At 32.2% G+C, this 25,102-nt stretch overlaps 1 protein-coding gene and 1 long non-coding RNA gene across 15 annotated transcripts in view; one reads left to right on the plus strand and one right to left on the minus strand.

The window, feature by feature from the left end:
* LOC145293758 (forkhead box protein P1-like) overlaps positions 1–25,102 on the plus strand; it is a 971,902-nt gene that overhangs the window by 867,024 nt on the left and 79,776 nt on the right. For 9 of the 14 annotated variants that reach the window (XM_080140253.1, XM_080140252.1, XM_080140256.1 and 6 more), the window contains 2 exons: positions 403–521; positions 7,697–7,798. In XM_080140253.1, coding sequence (XP_079996379.1) covers positions 403–521; positions 7,697–7,798 — 221 coding nt within the window. The remainder of the gene's footprint in view (positions 1–402; positions 522–7,696; positions 7,799–25,102) is intronic. The other 5 variants (XM_080140255.1, XM_080140254.1, XM_080140265.1 and 2 more) reach the window with 1 other exon arrangement.
* The window catches only part of LOC145293764 (uncharacterized), a 210,240-nt gene that overhangs the window by 67,689 nt on the left and 117,449 nt on the right, over positions 1–25,102 (minus strand). The window lies entirely within an intron of this gene.

Consider the following 25,102-nt stretch of genomic DNA (forward strand, 5'->3'; position numbering starts at 1 on the left):
ATAATATCAGGGCATCTCCATTTACACCGAACACCCACAGAATGCCAACGTCAATGTATTACATTATGAAAGAGTTTGCTGTGGAATTTTCACAGGTCCCACTAGTGTGAATTTAATACTCCTTCACCATTAATACTCCTTTGTTTATAATTTCTTTCATTCAATTATATTTTTTTTATCATACGTTCCTTTACTTTCTTCCAATCTTCTTCATCATCTCAGCTTTTGATTAGAATTGTTCAACCTTCACCATCTTTTCTTATACTATTTTTTCTAAAACCTTTCATTTTTGTCCAATTTCGTTTTTTTTTTCTTTTTTGTTCTTCCTCTTTTTTCTGATTTCTTTGCTAATTTTTAAGTCCATTTTTCCCACGGCCATTTTTTATTTCTGTTTTGTTTTAGGAATGCAGAGAGACATGGAGAATGCCTTTCTTTCTTTTGTAGAAATCCAGAGAAATCGGGAATTCTACCGAACGACAGATGTACGACCTCCATTCACCTATGCATCACTCATTCGACAGGTAAGAACCAAGGACGACAACTCTGTCCATCACTTTCTTTCTCACTTTTTGAGAGAGGGGATTACTGGCATAATAGCAATCCACACTGACTATGGAATTTTATTTATTTAAATATTAGCTATAGACAGACTGTGTTAGGAGTGTCATAGTGGCCCCTCAAGGAAGTAGACATTAAGAGAATTTCTCAAACAGATATGCAAACGATGAGGTGATTGTGTGCTGTCAGTTTTAGGAATAGGGAGAGTAAAGCAATAGGTTACACATTCATAACATTGATGTTTTGCGCCAGAATAGGTTGAGTTGGTGGGAACGGGTTGAAAGGATGGATAATGCAGATCCAGCCAGCAGATGTAGGTTCGTTGGAGTGGATCGATTTAGGAGGAGCAGACCATGCGTGGGATGCCTTCACTAAGTTTCCAGACTTTTTGTATAGGCAATTTTATTGATAGTACACACATGAATCTCAAGTCTCTTTTGAAGTAATCTCCCCCGGTTTGCCATACACTTGTATCGTTCCAACAATTTCTAGAAGACTCCATGGAAGTCCTCTTGTATGAGCATGTCAATAACCCTCGTCACAGACCCAGCATTCTGCTGCCTATGTTTCTATTGAGAATATCAAAGCTTGCAGAAGTTGTTTCTTTGTGTGTTGTGAAATAGATCTGTCTTTCCAGACATTGGTTAGCATAATCATTACTGTCTTTGCCATTGCAATACATCGTCTTACTTCTTTGGTGTCATCTACTTTGTGAAAACTGCACCCAGGTAACGTCAAGCGTGCGAGTTCATATAGAAACTTTGATTTAATTTGAATAAGATATGCATCAATTACCCTTGAACGCCAAATCACAACGTAATATTAGAAAAATAAACAAATATTTTACTTGTTTGAAATTCATCACAAATATATGAAGATGGAGTATATCTCTGAAATATATTTATTATAAATTTCAAACAAGTAAAATATTTATTTATTTTCCTAATATTACGTTGTGATTTGGCTTTCAAGTGTACTTGATGCATATTTTATTTTATTCAAATTAAATCAAGTTTCTATATGAACGCTCATTCTTGCCGTTATTCTCGTGTTGCCTATGCACAGTTCAAACATTTCAAAATACAACCGCTAGAAACAACACGCGGCTCCTTACAGACTTCTTTTTCAAACTTTACAACATGACAAGGAAGAAGGAAAAAAAAAAAAGGAAACAACACACTAAATATAGAGTATAGCTCTGAAATATATTTGTGATAAATTTCAAACAAGAAAAATATTTGTTTATTTTCATAATATTACGTTGTGATTTGGATTTCAAGCACACTTGATGCGTATTTTATTTTATCCACCCAGGTAGTTGAAATCTTCGACATTTTCAACATTTTGATTGTCCGCAATTAAGTTTTTCATCATTTGGTGTCTGTGTTACTTTTATTACCTTTGTTTTGCTGATGTTGAGGAAGAGTTCTGATTCGCTAGCAACTTTTACTTTGTTGGTTAAGTCTTAAACCCACACCATTATAAAAAAATGTCATTAAATATGAAACCTATCCAAAAACACTGCCAGGCACATAAAGTGTGAAATTTCATAAAAATCAGTCCAGTCATTTAGAGTCCGTAGGAAAAGAACGAACAGACACACACACAAAATTCATTTTCTATACTAGTGGAGATAAATTCGCTAGTGTATGCTTGACTTGTCCACCATATTTCCGTCATGAATATCCAGTGTTTTGTTTTTGTTTAATAATATAACGTGTTTAATTCAAAAATAATCCGGACACACTCTTCTCTTGGCACTGCCCTGATTTTGGCCATGATGGTATTCTTCATTTCAGCAATAATCTGGAAATTGTTTTGATAGACGCAAAAAAACATAAAAAAATAAATAAATAAAAATGGAGGTTAAGGTTCAGCTAGTGTAAAGCCACTTCGCAATAAAACCTCTTACTGAGGAGACAATCACTAAAGTGAGCCCCCATATAATTGAACGCTGATGAAAGAAAATCTGTTGGAGATTCATGGCTGAAACTTGGTGAACAATTCAGGCATAGACTGCAATTTATTTGTACGGTAACTGATTGGATGCAGAAAGTGTTCTGAAATTTATTAACAACTAGCGGCTGTACCGAGTCAAACACAAAATCGAGTAGACTCAACATCATCTAACCATTAACGCTTACTCTGTGAGCTCGGAATGTGGGAAATTCTCATATGCACAACACAAAATCACTGAAAAGACAAAAATATCCTAACTAAGGATAAGGATAATGAGTAAATGTTGGATAAAATGATGGTTAAAATTATTACGAACTTGCCAGGATTCGAACCTGGAATCTTCTGATTCGTAGTCAGACACCTTATACATTGCGCCACAAGTCTAGTCCGTATGCTGAAAGAGGTTACCGCGACTGTATACAGACAGTGCTAAATTCCGTTGACATGGGCAGGTAACATTTTCGACAATTGCACGAAACGGCCCCCAAACCCTTAAACATTAAATTAGCTTCTCTGTAAACTAATTTGCTATTTACAATGCCTCCCCACGGGATAGAGTTAGACACCAGGGTCGTTTTTTAATGTGGAGAAAAGGAACAAAAAGAAAAATTGTCTCAGTCGCGAAGGATTTCTCCTCCATTGACAGAGAACAAGAAATTGAAGTGCAGCATCTGAAGAACAGATGGTATTTATTTGCTCCCCCACCGAGCAAATTAGGCACAAGGCCGATTTTTAATGTGAGTAGTGAAGGGGAAATGGGGACCAACTCCCCGGGGAGTAGGGGAGTTGGATAGTGACAATTGGTATGAAGGGTTGCCCCTACATTGACCAAGGTCTTATATGTGAGGTTGCCCACACATATGGTCTTTGCTTGCAGTATCTGTCGGAACAGATGGTATTTATTTGCTCCCCCACCGAACAAATTAGGCACAAGGCCGATTTTTAATGTGAGGAGTGAAGGGAGGGGGAAGGGAAAAAGGGGACCAGCTCCCGAGAGGTGGGAAATGGGAGCTGGTTATAGGTCAGGCATGTGGGGTTGCCCCCACATCTGGTCTTTGCTAGTCATAGCTGGTCTTTGCTAGTCATAGCTTGCAGTATCTGCCGGAACAGATACTACACTTTGATCTTGTCCCAAAGGCCAAGTAGAATGTTCATAGTTTGTTATCACTAAGGCTATGACAACAGCATATTATTTTCATTGTTTTGACTCTCGAGTATATATATATCTGACACAGACACAGTTAATCAACCGACAACCACATCACTCTATATAAAATCAAATAAGATATCAACGGATACACAGTCGAGAGTCAAAACAATGAAAAGAATATGCTGTTGTCCTTGTATCCTCCTTTTTAATATTAAACAGGATCTTCTGATCAAATAATTTATAATCTGGAAACCATATTACACTTACGTACGTTAAAGGTATTAAAATATAGATAATTTATATTAATATTGAGTAAAACGATTCATAATTGTGAATCAAAAATCAGTTTCCAAGGAAAAAAAAAACAAAACAAAATTAACTCGATTGTACGATCGTTTCGGAAACGATGGTAATTTTATTGAAATTGACAATAAGTATTGACAATAATTTGACAAAAGTTTTGTCGTTTAAACATACTCTCCTCATCAGCAAAAATGGGGGAGAGGTGGGAGTTAAAGACACCAAAATGAAACTAGCGTTTTAGGCGCGAGTAAGGCAGATATTCCTGGAAAAATTTAAAAACAAAAATAAAGAAAACGAAGTTATTAATTTTATGTTGATAAATAAAATAAAATAGGAAATTAGGAATAAGGTTAAAAGAAATTTTTTTTTTACTTAAAAAAAAAAAAAATATATGTATAATATATACCTTATTTAGTTCCAATATAAAATTTGTTTTAAGTTCAGTCAGTCTATATTTTGGCCTGCTGTTATATTTTGTTTCCGAATGGTTGAAATAATTACTTTAAAAACGCAGTTTCCATGCACGGTTAATCAGTCTTTTATATAATTTTTTTTTTTAACAAGAAATGCATGTGATAAACAAATGCATAAACCTTTTATTATCGCTTTATTGAAGTAATATTGTTATATAATACAATAAAAATATACTCAATATAGGGGATAGAGGATTATGTCTTGAATATGTGTATTCAACCTTATTGACAATTTTAGAGATGTGCTTTGTCCAACACAAATTGCTGCTGACAGTAACGACCAGATCATGTTCACAGGAAGACTTCTTTATATTAGTCGTGTGCAGGGCATCTATAGATGCTGGATTATTGTTCCTATTTACAATGTCTCCCTACGGGATAGAGTTAGACACCAGGGTCGTTTTTTAATGTGGAGAAAAGGGATGCTGGATTATTGTTATCCATTATAATTTTATTGGAGCCTTATTGAAGTACTAGCATTGCATTGCCATCCGGCATTGCCCAGTCTTAAAATACGCATAAATATTATATTTTAATTAGGGCTATAACGAGAGAATATTCTTATTGTTTGGACTCTTGAGTATATATCCGACACAGTTACTCAACCGAGAACCACATCACTATCTAAAGACATAAGGTATTAACTGATATACACCCGAGAGTCAGAAGAATGAAAAGAATATTCTCTTGTCATAGCCCTAATTATAATTCATACAGAAACTGAGACGTGCACACGAGTATCATGTTTTTTCTAAACAGTTCACTTCTTGTGAGCTTAAAAAAAAAAAAAAAAAAAAAAAAAAAAATACTAAAGCCGAGATCGAAACCAAAACCTAAAAACAGTGAGTCAAGTACGATTACCATTAAGTCAGCTTGATACGTTCTTTAAAAACTGTTTTCAAACCTACTTATTCTTAACAGAAGAAATCTGTCATGTAAACCATTCATGCATGCGCAGTCATGAAACATTTGACAAACATAAAAATCCGATGACCCCCCCCCCACCACCACCACCACCACACACATAACAATTCTTCGATTTCAACCATTTAGCAGCTCTTTTTTCCGGATGAAAACTGATTACGGTCCTGGATATGACCTTAAACTATATCCGATGGTGAGGCCCCAGCTTGCAGGCTTTGGGGTGAGTGGAGCCACCCTTTAATTGCCATTGCTCCCAGGTCCACTCTGACCCGGACTGGTAGTACCTGTTAGGGTCTCGACTATGGGTTAAATAGAAACCGACTTAAAAAAAAAAATATATATAATTTATTAAAAAATTTTTCTTCAAAATTACTGGATTCGGCATTAAACAATCTGAAAAGGGTTGATATGCCGTAAAACAAAAACAACCAAAACTGATTAAAAGTTTTCCACGTGTCTGAATACTCTATATATCGAATTTCAAGTCTGTAGATCAAAAATTTGTTGAGTATATAGGTTGAGAAATTGTCCTCTCTCTCTCACACACACAGACTTTTTATAGATATACTAGCAGACCTCCCGGCGTTGCCCGGTCGTAAAATACACATAAATATTATATTTTAATGCATAAACTGAAACATGTGCATGCAAGTATTGTTTTTTTTTTTTTTTTAAATAGTTCACTTTTTGTAAGTAAAAAATAAAAAAAAAATACTAGCACCGAGATCGAAACCAAAACCTAAAGACAGTGGGTCAAGTATAATAACCATTAGACCAACGTGACATGATCTTTAAAAGATGTTTTCAAACCTACTTATTCTTAACATAAGTAATCTGTAATGTGAACTATTCACGCATGCGCAGTCATGAAATAGTTAGCAAACAGATAAAAATCTGATCACTCCGACGTAACAATTTTTCAATTTTGACCCTTTTTTTCCAGATGAAAATTGATTATAAAGTTTTCCACATGTCTGAATATCCTATACACCGAATTTCCAAGTGTGTAGATAAAAAAATTGTTGAATATATAGGTTGAGAAGTTTCCTCACACACATTCTCACTTTTATAGAAATATAGATAGAATATTGTTATATAATACAATAAAAATATACTCAACATGAGGGAGAGAGCATCATGTATTGAATATGCGTATTCAGTCTTATTGTCAGTTTTAGATATGTACTTTATCTAATATCTAACACCAAAGTTAAGCAATGTTGAGCCTAGCCAGTATCAGATGGGTGACCATTTGGGAAGGCGAGGTGCTATATGTACTGTGAGGTAAAATACCAGGTTGAGAAACTATCCTTCTCTTGAGGGTAGATGTGTCTTTCTTAAGCTGTGATAGACACCCCATCTAGTGATGGCGTTACGATAATACCCTTGATAGCCCTGGCAAAGCATCAAGTCTTCAGCTACAGACAAGATTTGAATTACACTACAAACTCGTGAAGTGAGTTCAATCTCGGCTACAGCCACGCTGGATGGATGGATGGGTTGTCTAATACAAATCATTGCTGAGAGTAATGAACAGGTCATGTTCACAGGAAGACTTCTTGATATTAGTGTTGTACAAGGCTTCTATAGATGCTGGATTATTGTTAGGTAAAACCTAAAAATAATTGTTTCCGTTGGCTCCAAAAAGGAAGAGTTATCTGTCCTGGAAAAAAAAAAAAGATCGGCCATGACAGTGTTTGGAGGTAAACAGATATCTCTCGCATCACAGATTTTAATCATCACACATCCAGCAACCTCTACCTTGCCATTTAATCTGTAAGTTGTTGAATAAATCTCTTAAAGATTATATTGTGTGATCGTCTAAACTTCGAGTTGGTATTAAATTGATGGCATGTATCATAAGACGTATAAATTATCCCCCCCCCAAAAAAAAATGCATGATGGTACATTTGTCCATAGATACATGAGTTGCCAGATTGTCTTTTTTCTTTTTTCTTTTTTTTTTTTTTTTTTTTTAACTCTTTTTCATCACCAAACAAGACATATTACCACTTGGGCTACTGTTTGGAATCATGTCTAATAGAAACTGGAGGGAGTTGAGCAGCTAGGTTTCGGTTCACATTACATTTAAACTATCAGAGTAAAAGGCTTTCCGGTATCGAGGGACCTCAACAATGAAGGGGTGAGATTTTGTTGCTTGTCAGGTTAGTCGGTAGAACAGAAGAGATTCTCCACCACTAGATTGCAAAGTACTATGAGTTTATCAGTGCACTTTCCATTAAAGTACCTGTAAAACATTGCTGCATTGCATCCCAACCATTTCCTTTCTCTTTGACTATTTTTTTTCTTCTTTATTTTCTTTACCCAGGCTATCATTGAATCACCTCATCGGCAGTTAACTTTGAATGAAATTTATCAGTGGTTCACGAACACGTTTGCTTATTTTCGAAGAAATGAAGCAACATGGAAGGTAGATGAACTTTTATTTTGTTTTCGTTTACATTCAAATATTTTTAAAAAAATTATTATTTACGAAATTATTTAAATTTTTGGAGAAAAAAAAAATGATTAAAATTAAAAAATGAAAAAAATTTGGAAAATATTGTTTCCAGTTAAATTTTCAATCGCTTCAATTTTGATTTTCATGTCTTTGTTGATTTTAGACAAAATTTGTTAACGTCTGCATTTTTCATTAATACATCACTATTATCTAATATTACTAAACTGAATCCATAAACAATAATAAGACTTGGATAGACTGAAATATTTAAGGTTGTTCAAATACATAAGCATATTTATAACTCTAGCCTTACACTAGTAAAAAATCTGTGATAAGAAGTTCTATTTGAAAGTATATATGTATATATATATATATATATATATATATATATACACACACACACACACATAAACATAGTGACGAGTCTATACAGATCGATCAATGGTTCAAGATTTTTTTTCATGGTCCGTCAGGAGTCGTTGCCCAAAAATGCCAACAAAAAGAAAATAAAATTTCCCAGAAGCCCTTTGAACAAGTGGCAAGCAGAACTTTTTCTTATCCATTTCATTGTTATCCGGCTGGCACATTGTTTAGGTAATCTCTCATATATATATAATTTTATTTATATAAAAGCTCTACTCTTGTATTGAGCACTTTTGAAGATTGGTTTTAGTTCAGATTAACTACATACCAGAACTTAATTAAATTAATCTCTCTCTCTCTCCATAACAATATATATATATAAAAGAATACGAAAAGTATAAAAGCTTATAACTTTTCTTTATTCGTTTTCAATTGGTGACGTGCAGGAATACAAAATAATATTATGAAAAAAAATTTAAAAACTTTTTTTATAAGTACAACACACACACAATGGAAAATTGTTATTTAAATGTAACTTTAGGACATTAATGCAACAGGAACACAATGAACTAGTTAATATTTAGTAGCATAGCCCTTCTGCAATTTTACAGCCTGCAATCTTTTGGGAATTCCTTGAATTAGACTGCAGCAATACTCCAGGGAAAGGGCATCCCACTTTCCTTTAATTTTTGTCCAAAGTTCTTCTAAATTTGAAATTTTATCATTGCATAGCTGTTGCTTGATGTAATGCCATACGTTTTCTATAGGATTGGGGTCTGGAGATTGTGCAGACCATTCAAAACACGGAATATCATGCTCTTCCAGGAACCTCTTGACATTGCCAGCTGTGTGAATGGGAGCATTATCCAGCATGAAGATGGGATTATCATCCGAATTCCGACCAAAGTCGGGCAGAAAATGCTCAGTCAACATATTAATGTACTTGGTCGAATTAATGCAACCTTGCAAGAGAACTATAGGCCCTTGACCATTGGTACTAATAATGTCCCACACCAAAACTGAACCTCCACCACCTTGCAGTATTGAAACTGAGCACCTAGGATTAAATTCTTCATCTTTCCTCAGACGGGTGTACTGCCTACCATCTCTGCCTAGCTTATTGAACTTGCTTTCATCACTAAAAATCACTTTTGACCAATATGAAGAGTCATGATCTTCATTGCATTTGACGAAGTCCAGACGGCGCTTTCTGTTCATTACAGAAATCATTGGCTTGCGTCTTGCAACATATCCTCGCAAATTAAATTCCTTTAATCTGTTCTAACAGTAGAAAGAGACCACTTTTTAACAAGATTGCACTGTTGTTGGATTTGGGGAGCCATTTAAAATCTGTTTCTTAGGCTGCGGATCCTGATAGCATTGTTAGAAGTAACTCTAGTACAAACAGATTTAGGGGCATCACGAACACTACCGGTATTTTGGTGATTTTGCACAGTCATTCATACCGTTTTTTCATCACATTTCAATCTACGGCCGATTTTTCGATTGGATAAACCAGAAAAGTTGGGGATTAATGAGCTCCTGACGATCACTAAGAGAAAGTCGTGGCATATGGACTAAATGTTACGTTGTATAACCTGGAACAACAACAATTACGATTAGAGATGCTTTGTTGCCTGCTGGTGGATATTTTAAACTGATTTAAGCGCGATAATTTAAGCTGGTTTTAGGCGAATTTGTTGCTGCGGACTTTCTTTTTGCCTCCTCAATTTGAAGTTATTTTTTTTAAATTGACGTGAACACTAGAATATTTCAATTAAAAGTCAAATATGAACAGGTAAAATTACAGAGGAATAAAAGGCGAATCAAATAAGGTATAGATTGTTTAAACAGTTACATTAAATTTATCTTAAATTTGCGGCTTTTAAAAAAATTACAAGTGCAGACTTGTTTTTGCCGACACTGACATATATTATATATATATATATAGACATACATATATTATATATATATATATATATATATATATATATATATATATGAGAGAAATATGAAGATAGATATAAATATTTTCTTAAAATTGGAAGATAATATAAAACTCAACATGCTAGATAGATCTAAATAGAGCAATTAATAAAATAAATAAAACTGATTAGAAAATTAAAATTGAATAAATTGATATTTATTCATCCATCAAAATAAAACAAACAATTATAATAATGAAAATCCTTAATCCATAGATATTCAAAAAAGCCCTTTTCATCAGAGGATAAACATGAATATAAGACATGTAAAAAAAATATAAAAAATATAAAACTTCTTTTGAAAAAACAAAAGGCAATTTCAGCAAAATAACTAAAATAAAAACCAATTGGCCAGTTAATCAATTAATTCGCGAAATATAAAGTTGTTAAGACAAATGAAGAATCTGAAATCCAGGTGTAAACAATCTAAGTTTGAACTGTGGTATAAAAAAAACTTTAAAATTTAACATGATTATATAGATAGATAGATAGATAGATAGATAGATATCAACAAAGACAAAAAATGAAATTTGTAGCATTTAATAAATTTTCTATCAAATTATTCTGCAAAACTAAAGGCACTTGTGAATTTTAGTTTTTGAGAAAAATTTTTTGTTTTCATTTTTGAAGATGTCCACTTGAGCCAGGGGGAGATAATTCAAGAAGTTTTTACAAAAGTTTAAAATTTTGTTTAAAAAAAAAGCAAAAAATAAGTCGTACACTTTCTAATGATTGTTCAAAACTATAAATTTTAATGATTATTTTTATTTATATAGAAAGTTTAATTAAGTCATACAGTGCCCCTTGTAATTCATTCAAAATTATATTTCATAAAACCTAAAAACAGACATTTCAATTCAATAAATGTTCAGATAATGTTCTATTTTGTGTAAATTTAGTGTATTTCATTTTCTTTTACAAAATAAAAAAAAAAAAAACATATGTGAAACTAACGTGTTTTGGAAAATTCTTGTACTGTCTCCTCCTGTTTAAAGTGAGCCTCTCTAAAAATGAAACCAAAAATATTGCTCTTAAAAACTAAAATGCACAAGAATCCTCCCACTCCCACCCTTGAAAAATAATTTGTCATTAAAGCTTTTTTAATACTTTGTAAAAACACAAACGTTAAATTACATTTTTTTTTGTTAAAAACTATTTTCCATTTTGTGTTTTTATCTGTGGTTTAAATACTTTCTTGTGAACAATGTTGCTGTCTTGTGTTCATGACGATTTTGTTTTGAGAACTGTTCTATTTCTGAAACTTTTTTGTTGATTAACATTAAACTTTTCATGTTTTTTTTTTGATTTATAAAAAGTAAAAATATATATATATTGATTATCGTCTGTGCAATCGATTTCATTTCATTGATTTATTGTACAAATAATTATTGTTTTATCTTTTTTTTTTTTTAAAATCACTGTAATGTTTGTGAACTAGATTTATAGCAAGTAGATTTTTTTTTAGGGTTATTTGATGTATTTTAGTACAGAATTAATTAGCAGAATAATTGTTAATCTTTTAAAATAAATATTTAAATTATAGATTAATCTGATAACGTATAAATCAGAAACGTCAAATGCTAAGACTAAAAAACAATTTAAGAATTAAAATAACTTTTAGAATTTTTAATAAGCATTTTTTTTATTAAGACATAAAAATTCCACCAAAAAATAATTCCTCTTACTTTTTGTATTTGGACTGTTACAATTAGAATTTCTGCATACTTCCAAGGAAATTATATATATATATATATATATATATATATATATATATATAAGTTATTTTCTTTATTTTTTACTCTTAGGACTTTAAAAAAATTGTTTCCTCTTCCACCTTCAAAAGAAAATCATATTGATTCATGTGGATCTCTGATGAGTTGTCTGATCTACCTATACCATTCAATGAAACACGTGTAAGATTTACTATATATCAAATAAAATGATATGAATGTGCTATAAATATAGTTGTGGTATTTGAATTGTTTACAAATATATATAACAATATTTTCAAATAAATATAAATTATTTTTATACCTACAGACACGACTGTTTAATGCTTACATAATCATCAGTGTAAGACGTGATAATTACTGCTAGTCGAGAGATTCGAACCCAGTCAAAGTCATTCTTGACTTTGCAGACTGGTATTCTACTTCCAAGCTACCAGAAATTAATAGAGGAATTGAGAAAATTAAGTACCTATAAATGCCAAATCAGCAGACATGAACAATAAAGTCAGAGAGTATTCCACGGCAGAAAGCCTAAATTAATCACACACATGCACTATATATCGTTCAAACACTACCGTGTTTAAATGATGTGGTTAAGTGGTAGTTTTAGTCATTTAGAGCTTTAAAGCTTCACCGCTCACTCATTTTTCGACCAAATTTCAAACAATTTATTACAGTTTATAGATCACCGTCTCAGTTATATCGTAAAAATCAATTTTCGCTCAATAAAACAAGTTATGATAAATTTACTGGTGTTCATAATTATAAAAAAAAAATGTAAGGAGGTGAGCAACGTTTATCATGACTAGTTTCCATATCAACCATGCCACTTCAGCGACTACTGTTGCTACCACTTCACTGCTCTCGCGAAAAGAGAAGTAACAAGTGAAACAGAAAGAATGAAAGGGAGATAATTGGGGGGAGGGGTTATTGAAAGCAGATGAGTGCCGTACATTGTTAGTACATATGTGTATGTTATGTTTATGGGGGAAAAATAAGACTGAAATTAAACAAAGAACAAGTGAATTTATTAAAAGCTTGGAAAAATCATGGATTACAAATAGAAAAATGCACGCATGAAAAGTAATATGGTTAAGCTTTAACATGGAAGAGTAAAGGACTAGTTGTTAAAACGGGAAAAGAAAAGAACAAGATATTTTAGTAAAAAATATAATAAATTTATAGCTTAAAATATTGCAGCATTAAGAATTGATTATACAATGTCAAATTGAATTAAAAAAAAAATTCTTAATGCTGCAATATTTTAAGTTATAAATTTATTATATTTTTTACTAAAATATCTTGTCCTTTTCTTTTCCAGTTTTAAAAACTAGTCCTTTACTTTTCCATGTTTAAGCTTAACCATATTACTTTTCATGCTCGCATTTTTCTATTGTCATATTAGTAAATTTAGGCAGCATTTTTTCATTTATGCATATGTTATTGAACAGCAGGGATAATTCCTGTTTGTTTCTCTTGCGATCTGTTTTTTTCATTTGGTGGGCCAATGTTCAAACGTTCTGTTCGAATGTAAAAAGAAGTTCGCCATAGTCGCAAACATTTTCAACTTTCATGAGTCGTCTTCAGGCGAGTGATAAATTAAAAATTGTGTGTAGTGAATTTATTGAAAAACTGTTTAAAATCATTAAGCATTTAAGCGTGCCTTCCCTCTCATAATGAGCCTGATTGATGCTCGATTTGTTTATGCTTTTAACGATTTTAAAGGATTTTAATTAACTTTTCAATAAATTCGCTAAACGCAATTTTTAATTCATCACTCACGTGAAGACGACTCCTGAAAGTCGAAAACGTTCCTGACTATGGCAAATTTCTTTTTACACTAGAACAGAACGTTCGAACATTGGCGTGTCAAATGGAAAAAAACCAGATCACAAGAGAAATGGACAGGAATTATCCCTGCTGTTCAATGAAACACACACACACACACACACACACACACACACACACACACACACACACACATACATATATATATGTATGTACGTATGAATGGTTAGTTTAAACTTATTTCGATAACAAGTTGATATATATCTATTTCAAAATTTCTCAAAACTTAGTTACCCACATATTAATCTAGCAGACCAACCCTAAAAAAGTATCTCACCCTCCACGCACTTCTTAAAAATCATACACATATATAAATTAGATGGCAATGCTGAAAAAAGAGAGTTCGTCTTTCTCTAAATGCTCACATTAAGAATCATTAGAGAGTGAGAAAATTACAAAAGATAACTAAAAGAGAAAAGAGTGACTTGTTCAGTTAAGTACAAATTAAAACAAATTAGAAAATAAATACTTTTCAAACATCTGAATCCCAGAACTTTTGCACATATGTTATCCACGGGTACGTGTCTTGTATTCTCTGCGACTCATCAATGTAGTTAAATGTAGAGAGATGAGAAACCTCAGTTATTGGCAACAAGTGCGCTATCAAATCTGTGATTGATAATGGGAGAAATCATACGTATATTTATTTTTATGATATTGATAAACAAAAGTACTCATTCTTGCTTTTTGTGGAAAAAGTATTTCTTTTATGCTAAATGGAAACCATTTCCTCCAGAGTGTCCCACTCATAGGAGAGCATATAAAAAAAATAATTAACCATAGACGTATATGCGTTTTAACAGTAGGTAATTTAAATTCCACACAGAGATGAGAATATCCGTTTGGTACAAAGGTTAATAATTCTTTTTATTTTGGAGCTGCAGAAATTAATTTTTTTAATCCACGATTGTGACAGTCCCAAATCATAAAGTGTTGAGATTATTACAAAAGTTTTTGTTTTTTTAAATAGAAATTACTGATCTAATTTAGAATTATGAGTTTCAGTATCGGTAGTAATGTCATAAAATATAAAGAAATGAAACAAAAAAACAAAATAGAAAAAAGTAAAAAAAAAAAAATATATAAAGAAATGAAACAAAAAACAAAATAGAAAAAAGTAAAAATATATAAAAATGGAATCTATTATGCTTCTACATTTTTGAGATGAAGATTGATAATTCGTATTATCTGGACTATTTCGTCTTGAGTGTTATTTTCTCACTTATTCGGTTGACGTAACTTCCAACCTTGTTCGGTCCTGGATATGACCTGAAACTACATCCGATGGTTAGGCTCCAGCTTGCAGGCTTTGGGGAATATGGAGCAACCCTTTAATTGCCATTGCTCCCAGGTCCACTCTGACCCTGAGTGGTAGTACCTGTTAGGGTCCCAACTATGGATTAAATAGAAACCGACTTGAAAACCCCCCCAAATATGTTCTATTAAAAATTTTTTTTCAAAATCACTGGATTCAGCATTAAATAACCTGAAGAGGGTTGATATGCCGTAAAACAAATTGTGTGGTGATCGTATTTCGATTTGCAATTTCCTCAATGGTCATCGTGCTATACCTTGGGACCTTCACTCTGGCACAAGAAAGAGATTTACACAGACACTACAAGAAACTATTTCATCGCTGATTTTGAATGAACCAAAGGAGGACCATTTTCCCGATGAGGATCCCTGGACTTTGGAATCAACTTCCAAGGGAAATAATAAATGCACCAACAACACAGCAATTCAAGGTGAATTTGAACATGTGTTAGCCTACTTTTAATATGATTTGATTATTTGTATTGAACTATGTAACACAATATTACTTTTTGAGTAATTTTTGGTACTTATTAATTTAATAACCTTCATCAGTGGCAGGATCCCTAGACTTTTGAATAGACTGCTAAGAGAGATAGTAAATATGCAACAATTGAAAGTGAATTTGGACAGGTGTTGGACTACTTACAATATTATTTGATCATCTTGAACTATGGAGCACAATATTACTTTCTGAACTATGGAGCACAATATTACTTTCTGAGTATTTATTAATTTATCTCATTTGGGTCAGTTCTTTATTGAAAATACAATGTACACTATTTTTGTTACATTGCAATGGAAGCACGGTTGTTTTCTATTTTGCCAAATAAATTGAATTGAAATTGACTCCTGATGCAATCCTTAACAAGCATCAGATACATCATAAAGATAAAATATTGATGTCACATCTGCGAAGGTGCTGATCAATGTACTCTTCAAAATTGTCTTTGAAATTGTGGGGGGATGATCTCTTCCGTTCTCTGCAGCCTCTATCTCAAAACAGATGTTACGAGTCTTTCTTGTTAATTGCATGCAAAGTGCTCAATTGAGCTTCAATCTCTGATTAAAAAAAAAAAAAAACAAAAAAAAAAACGATAATACCTAGTGTAATAGTACACATGGGTGGGCAATGCCGGCTTCCTCCAAAGGTGTAAGTTTATAAGGAATATGAAGTTCACAAGCAGTCCTCAGCTGCATGTGTACCCCAGTCATAGGAAGATGATATACAGCGCCTAGCATTCCCAAAGTCGCCCATCTGGTACTGGCCAGGCTTCAAGTTGCTTAACCTTCATGATCAAAAGAGAACAAATGTTTTAATGCAATTATCCTGTATATGTTTACAAATAAATCCCAGGTTCTGCTAAGTAAAACTTTCACAGCAAAAACTCGTTTTATAATCACCATTGAAAAAAACTTTCCTGTCTTCCTTCATGCATCTTCTCATCTGTAAATATTAGACTACTTCCCATCACTGTCGATGTCCCGATGTTGAATTAATTAATCATGGCTGACGGAACGAGAACACTATACCCACAGATTAAATAAAGGCTTCAGTTCAAAAATCCATATAGGTGCCAGTCTTTAACATAACATTTTCCAAGTTTGAAAAGTTGAACCTGAAGAAGGTTGGAGGTTACATCGGCCAAACTTTGTGAACCAACATGAAGATAAGAGTCTGAATAATACAAAAATAAATAAGTGACTATATTAACACAAGTTGATGTAATAATATTAATAATAATAATTAATTAATAATATTGACTCAACATATCAAAAGATATGTTGAGTCAATATTATTGCTCTTCTTTGCAATGGGTGCATGAAAAGATTTTTTTGGGTTCAGAAACACAAATGGACAATGATAGTTGACTTTACCATTTAAATTAAAACCGGAAATTGTTTTCTCATCGGTAGTTTAAAGGATTAAAAATCCATTTTGAATAATTGTCATATGATAGTGAACACAAGTCAGCCATTTTGTCATCTGTTATTAATGTAAGCCAAAATAGCTTATCTAAGACAACCTCTTCATCAGCAGCAGAAAAATATGGCTGCCCAGGTCAGTGGTGTCACTGAAAATGTACCTCAATTCCTCATGACGAAATCTGGACAAATCAAAATATCATATTTAAACATATTTTATGACCAGGCAAAGCCGGGTGCCCTTCCTTCTGCTAGTAATAGATACTGGCCATAATAGATTGTAGGCTAAAATGATATTTTTTTAGGGTGGTAAAATGATCAAACCTTTGTTTCATTCGAAATTTCCTGCAAATTTCAGAGTTTGACAAGATACACCTGAAGAAAGTTAAAGGTTACATCAACCGTAGAAGGTTGGTTAGTTGTTTTTGTTTTACGGCATATTAACCCTTTTCAGGTTACTTAATGCTGAATCCAGTTAATTTGAAGAAAATTTTTTTAATAGAATATATTTGGGCGTTTGAGGTGTTACTTGGCATTCTTCTTGCAAATAGGTTGCTGCTTGCATGAAGACCACAGATGTCGAATGGTCCTGGGCCATTGATTATGGCTCTCTCCACAAAATCAACAGGGCAATCGTCCAGTATTAGTCATCTGAGCTGTACCATTAAGAGTTGAAAACATTTTTAATTGACACCTCAATAGGTGATCCTTTTCTTATAAAAATAATTGTTTGAGTAATATTATAATATTGAGTCGGGAAAGAAAAATTTATAATTGTACTTTCTATTTGAAGTGTTTTGGATTGGCTTTTGATTATTAAGTGCCACGTCACCTCCCTTCAGCGGGCTTTTTTTCACAAGATACCTTCGCTGGGCTGGTCATGCTCTCCGCTGTCAATGAAGCAATCTCATCAGAGAAGCCATCGATCCGGTTTCCTCCTCGGATCTGGTGGAAGTGATGCGGCGTCCAGCTTAAAACGTGGCTCAGAATGGTTAAGCAAGATATTGAACCGATTATTGTTCTAAGAATCTATGGTGTTCGCTGATGGAACCGTGACTGGCTGTCTGTCGATGTCAGCATTGGCAATGGATTGCAGAGCTTGGTCAGCTTATGTGAGAGATGCGGTGAATTCATTGGAGGAGCTGGCTTAACCAATTCGGGGTGCATGCTACCTCAAGACAAGAGATTTAAGTTCTGGAAGATTTCGGTTTGCGACAACAAATCTAGGTGGCTATCTCAGAACGATGTGGATTCTTTGGCAAGCAGAAGCAAATCACTAACTTAAATTTTGCTTTTCTTTTTATCGAGATTTCTACAGCTCACCCTGTTATTTAAATATCTCCATTCCTGTGAAAGAATTCTATTTGCGTTTCTCACTATATTCAATTAATATGTAGTTTTCATTTTTCCTATTCAATATGACATATCGCCACATGTAAGAATATACCAGCAAGATCACCCAGCATTACCCGTGACACAAATATCGATATAAATGCCCGTTTTCTATGCAAATGATCTTATTTGGATTATACAAACTATTCTTATCATCTTGGTTATCATATTTTGGACGATGTAACCTCGAAACTTCTTTAAGTGAATCTCTTTGAAATTGTGGGAAGTGGGACCCTGGAACCTGGACAGCTTCAACATAAAAGATTTCCAAGTTCAACTATTAGGTTCTCAAGTTAAAAAAAAAAAAAAAAAAAAAAATGAAAGAAAAAAAAAACGCACTCCTGAAAAATGTTGGATGTTATATTGGTCAAAACGTTGTGATCGTAACACCAAGGTGAGAACAGTAGTCCGAATGATACAAATAATCCAAATTATCAATTATTATCTAAAAAAAAGTTTCAAAACATGTTATTTATTATTTGGAATCGGATTTTAATACTTTAAACTGCCAAATAAGTAATTACTAGTTTAAATCAAAAGTGAAAATCAATTATTATGGTTAATTTTGAGCTTCTAACCAAAATAAATAAGCAGTAATATTTTTATATGCCCATAAAATAAAAAAAAAATGACTTTTCATTATGATAGCGAAATTCGAAAACCAAAATACTGAATTTCAAATAAAACTAATGGTATCTATTTAATTGTCATGTTACAGCAATGAAAATATCCAAGAATTACGAAAACCGATAAGGTAGAAAATTAATTATTAAGGAAATAGTTTCCGTAGATATTTGCAAGTTTTGCTTACGTAAAAAACTGAATACACACATAAATACCTAGATCAAAGTTCTTCAGATGCTACACTTCAATTTCTTGTTTTCTCTCAGTGGAGAATAAATCCTTCACGACTGAGACAATTTTTATTTTTATCCCTTTTCTCCACGTTAAAAAAACGACCCTGATGTCTAACTCCGTCCCGTAGGGAGGTGTTGTAAAAGGAACACACATAAATAGCAGGGGAAGTAATTAAAAAAAAAAAAAAAAAAAAAAAAAAAAAAACGTTTTCCAATTCAGGAGAAATTAGTTATTTCCCTTGTGTTTATGTCGTGTTACAAGCAAACATGAAAAAATCGTTTTTTTTTTCGTTGAATCATAGAACTACTTGCTTTATTCCAGAAATATTTAACTATTTGTGACATGACAATTAAGTAAATAACATTGTGTTTAGTTGACATTGACATAATAAATAAGTAGTTATTTTTTTTTAATGAAAACTGAAATTTTTAACTGTTGGATTTTGCTATTATAATGAAGAAAAATCAAAATAATCAATATTACTGTATCTCCCATAATTGTACATGTACATAAATAATAATAATAATAATAATAATAATAATAATAATAATAATAGAAAAAGCTTCATAAAAAAGACATAAAAATAAATTAAATAGATAAAAATAATTACTGCAGGTACTCTGTTAAACTTGGCCGTGTGCCATATCGCATAGCTAAAATATGAATACAAAGAAAAAAACAAATGTTATTTAATGTTCTTTTTAAATGATATTCAGTTTTTTGTTAAGTGTACACAATGTCTTTTATAATATTGTTAGGAAATGTATTTTATTAAAATACTTAATAAAAGTTCTATGGGTCAATATTGATTTCATGGAAAGCATAAAAAATGCTCCTTAATATTATTTGTAAACAATTTATCGCTTAAAACCATTACATTCAATCCTTTTTTAACAAAATGTTTAATTTAATAATAATTAAAAAAAAAAAATCACGTCTTTTAATTCTACTCCAACTAGAGACTAATTTAAAAATAGCTCTATTTTGTTCATACTAGTAAACAAACTTGTTGTAGATATTTCCAAGATGGCGATTATATGCCGAGTGATGCATTATGGGATTGAAGGAATAATTTTAAAAAATTTCTTGTAAAAGAATAAATGTGGAATATTCTCTAACTAGTGTGTAAAGGAAAAGTATTATTTTGATATTAGCTCTTAGTGTAGAGAAACCGATGTGGTAATTTTTTTTATTTATTGAATTAAATTATATCTATTTTTTGTCAAAAGCACATTGAATTTAATGGATGTAATGTTATAAGTTGCTGTTTAGCATTCTCTTAGCGTTAATATTAACCATTATGTATTTTTAGTTACTGATTCTAGTCTTAGTATGATGATGATGATAATGAACTGCTCCTGCTTCTAGAGACGATCTAGAGATGCTGGTGCTGCTCTCATCTAGTGTCCAGCATTACACAGTCATACTTGCTTTGCATGGACAACTCATTCATCAATATGATAACGATGATGAGGTTTTGATAGAATTACAGACAGGGGCGTTTTGTTTTTTTTTCTTTGCATAGTTTAATCTTAGTAGTTTTTATTTTTTTTTTATGTAGACCCATTATTGCACAGAACTCTTGTTGTGACCACTGCTACATATATGTATAGAAAGTTTTTTTATTTATTTATTTTTTTTAATTTTTACATATTTAAGCGCCAAAAAATATCATTGATGCAAACATTGTTGAAAGAAATCGGCAAATCATATCGATAAATTTTTCTTCTTTTTTTTTCAACTCCAATAATAATAATAAAAAAAAAGAATTAAGAAAAATCTGATATACCAGTCCATGACGACATGAAAATATATTCCAAAAATCAGGTTAATTTGTCAAGTAGTTAAAAATCATTTTTTAATTATAATTCGTAGGCATCACAAAAATCTCGTAAGTTTGAATTATTGTTGAGTTATCTTGTTTCTTAAGATTGTTTTCAAAATGGCAGATGAGAGAGTCGCTCATTTGTTACTCAAATTTTGATTTTATTATTTTAAAATAAACTACTTGATCAATCTATATGATTTTTGGAACATGAGATTTTCATTTCGTTACGGGTACGTAAATCATGTAGTCTTCTTTTCTTTTTTTTAATATAAGAAGGATTCTCGGCAAGAACCCAAGACGCTTACAAAGTTTATAATTTAGAGAAATCCTAAAAATGCGACTCAGCGCCATTTGAAAAGAATTTTCATAGAACATTTTAATTAAATTCGTATTATGTTACAAGGGAAATAACCCACAGCTCTTTTCTACAGCATTTTTAGTGGGTTATCTCCCTTGTAGCATATTACAAACAAGTTTATTTCCCTTTTACTATTTTTAATATCGATAAACTTAGGAGAATGTCAATGTGATAAGGCACATTTTTTTTTTCTCCATTTAGTATACAAGATTAAAATTATTACTAATACTTAAAAAATAATTAAGAAATAAACAAATCTATATGGTTTAATACAATGTTGTTCAGAAATAATTCAAAGAATTTTTTTTTTAAAAGATTCGCCTAAATTTGATATTCATCTAAACTTATAATTCAACTATGTTTCAGCATTTAATTTGTGTCCTTACTTCACGAGGAAAAATAAAAGGTCAATTTTGAAGTGTGCAAATCGGCGTTAGATGGCCTCATTTAACGTTTTACTCATTTATATAAGCGGAAAAGCGGATACAATTTGTACACAAATTACAAATTATAAATCTTGGATGTTTCCATTATCTTAATCTGAAAAATCCAATGGAAATAGATCCTTGAAACAGTCGAAAAAAAAAAAAAAAATGCACCGATATAAGTTGTTGATTGCTTTCAATAATGTTTGAATATATATATATATATATATATATATATGTGTGTGTTTTTTAATACTTTTTTTTTATTTGTGTATGTGTGAATGTGTGATAGATTTGATACTGAGATGAGATTTAAACGAATACTAAAACGTAAATGGCTCTAATTGCTTATCCTCTTTTTTTTTCCGGTTCATTTCGATGTACTTTTTTCATCACTTCCTAAAACATGAATGTGTTCACTCAAAGAATTTTCAACCAATGGGAATCTTTCCAAGCTCCAAACAGTAACACCTATATATGAATGTAGTAAGCCAGTGACAAACATGGAAAGATTTCCATTGGTTGAAAATTCTTTGTGATAAAACTTGGTAGCTAGGAAGTTACAAAGAGAGCACATCGCAAAACAAACAAACAAAAAAACAAAACAAAAAAACGAAAAAAAAAAAGATTAAGCAATTAAAACTATTTGTGTTTTAACATTCGTTCAACTCGCATCTTGATGTCTAATCTACCACTAGTATAGTGTTTAATATACAAGTCACATTTCTGTTAAAAAAGGAAAAAAAAAAAGAAAAAAAAAGAAGATTTCTTCTTAATACCTAATGCGATGAAAATGCTAAATTCTTGAATTCCTCAGTGACATATTAGATACATTTTTAAAAATGTGTGTCGGTAAAAAAACTGGTAATGTCTAGTGGTGTTTAATTTAATATGGACTTTGTATGCAGAATCCCAATTCTTTTAGTGCTGTAAAGTAAATTTCACTAATATTAAAGTTATTAGCCCTTTATGACCTGAATTAGGATGTATTTAAAATGATTAAAAAAAATATTTGTTAATTCTATACATTTCTGTGATAAGGAATTATCACATTGACACACCGGTCCCCATCACATCACGAAAGTTAAGCAATGATGAGCCTGGCCAGTACCAGATGGGTGACAATCTGGGACTTCCAGGTGCCGCATGCGCTCTCTGTTTATGTCAACATTGTTTCCAGTTGTCCTGGACTTCTCCTGGCCACTGGACTCAAACAGTGCCGATTCAGGAGAGGTGTGGTTGGAGATTGCGCATACCTTGCCTTATAAGTACACTTACGGCTGCCCCTACAGAGAGAGGCTTAAATATTTCTGTGGAAATGAGATTTTTAAAAAACTATATTTCACCTTTTTTTATTTACTAATCCTTAGTTTATGAAGCACAATGTAATTACAGAGCATAAAACAAATAAATGCCAAAAAGTCTATATTCCAAATTTCGTGATGTTGACCATCTTACAATTTACTCCTTTAATTACATTGACAATTCTTGACAGCAACTGTTTCGTACTGCAAAATCATTCATTTAATTATTACATCAATCACTGAATCTATTTTGCCCTTAACTCATTGATATAATAATTAAATTAACGAGTTTGTGCTATGAAACAGTTGCTTTATTATTTAATTAATTAGAATTCTTATTGAGTTGAGTAATTTGTATTATTTATCCATGTATTTATTGCAGACTATTATTCCCATCTTCTAGTAATCGGTTTACGACGTTTCGACCAGCTATTCCTCTGGCCTTCGTCAGGTGATTAACCGCGACGGGATAGGAACACTGAATCTCCTAACTGCATTCTCAGCAATTACTGCCTTGTTGTCATCTCACCACGTTTTGGCCAACAAAGCCACTGGCCGGCTTTTGGCAGGATTTGAACCGCTATCTTCAGAGAATGCTCACCTGGAACTTTGGAATGCAGTAATTGTTGAGGATGCAGCTAAGAGACTAAGCATTCCTATCCCATCATGGTTAACCACCTGAGAAAGGCCAGAGGAATAGTTGGCCGAAACGTTGTGAAACAAGTACTAGATGATAAGAATAATAGCCTGCAATAAATAAATGGATAAATGAAACGGTTGCTGTCAAGAATTGTAATTGTTTACATAATTATTAGGAATAAATTGTAAGATGGTCAATATCATGAAATTTGCAATATAGACCTTTGTCATTTATTGTTAATTTTAGTTAGTTTAAAGGGTAATAATACTATGAATGTTTTCAAACTGGAAAAATTATGAAGTTTAATGAACTATCACTGAGAATTTTTGCAGTTCATAAACTAACATTGATTATTATCCATAGTGCTTGAAAAAAGTGTGTTTATGACAACAAACGAAATCCTCCACTCTTTGAAACAGATGGTGGCATACTGAATGTAAGCAATGGACAGTTGCAATCTGGAGGTATCTGGTATCTGCCCAGATACTGAACTAATATGTACAAGGCGTGTTTGAATCGATTCCCACTTTATTTATTTACTTATTTACTATTCATTTATTTACGACTGAACAAATTAATTCAACCGGATCATAAAGGGTTAATAGATCTTAGACTGATCAAAGTCAAGAACCTGTTTGATTTCATGTTAATGCAAATTTAGTTGAAATTTCTTTAAAATCCGTCTCGGATAGCTTAGATTCACAATCTGATAATTTTCCAGCCGAAGTGCATGCGTCATTTACGACGCGATGCTTTTTGTCATCGCAACGTGTTTGCACATAAAACCATGCGTTGCTTGTGCAGTATAATCAGATTTCACATAAATGCATTTTTGGTAAAAACAGGATTACATACTTACATGTTATGTCGAAATTAGTAAAAGTTCCAAAAATTACGAAAAACGATAGAATATTTACAAGTAAGAAGAAAAGTTTTTGAATTAGAAACTTTGTTATATATTATTATTTTTTGTCATTAGAATCTTTTGAGATGCGTGATTTGTTTATTTATCTTAAGACTTATCCCCGTCTTCATAGTTGTTATTTTGGCCAGCTATTTCTCTTGCCTTCTTCGGGTGGTTAACTGCAATGAGATAGAAATGCCGAGTCTCTTAACTGTATCCTCTTTACGATTCCAGGTTTGCATTGTCTGAAGATAGCGGTTTCAATTTTACCCAAAGCAGAACATTAGTTGGCAAAAACATGGTGGAACAACAACAACTATAGAAAGCAGTAATTGCTAATCGATCGATGCCTCCATTCAGTCTCAAAAGACAAAGGATACCCCTATAGGGACAGCTGTGTGT

The sequence above is a fragment of the Euprymna scolopes genome, chromosome 15 (genome assembly GCF_053919585.1).
Source record: "Euprymna scolopes isolate OS-2025 chromosome 15, ASM5391958v1, whole genome shotgun sequence".
Lineage (NCBI taxonomy): Eukaryota > Metazoa > Mollusca > Cephalopoda > Sepiida > Sepiolidae > Euprymna > Euprymna scolopes.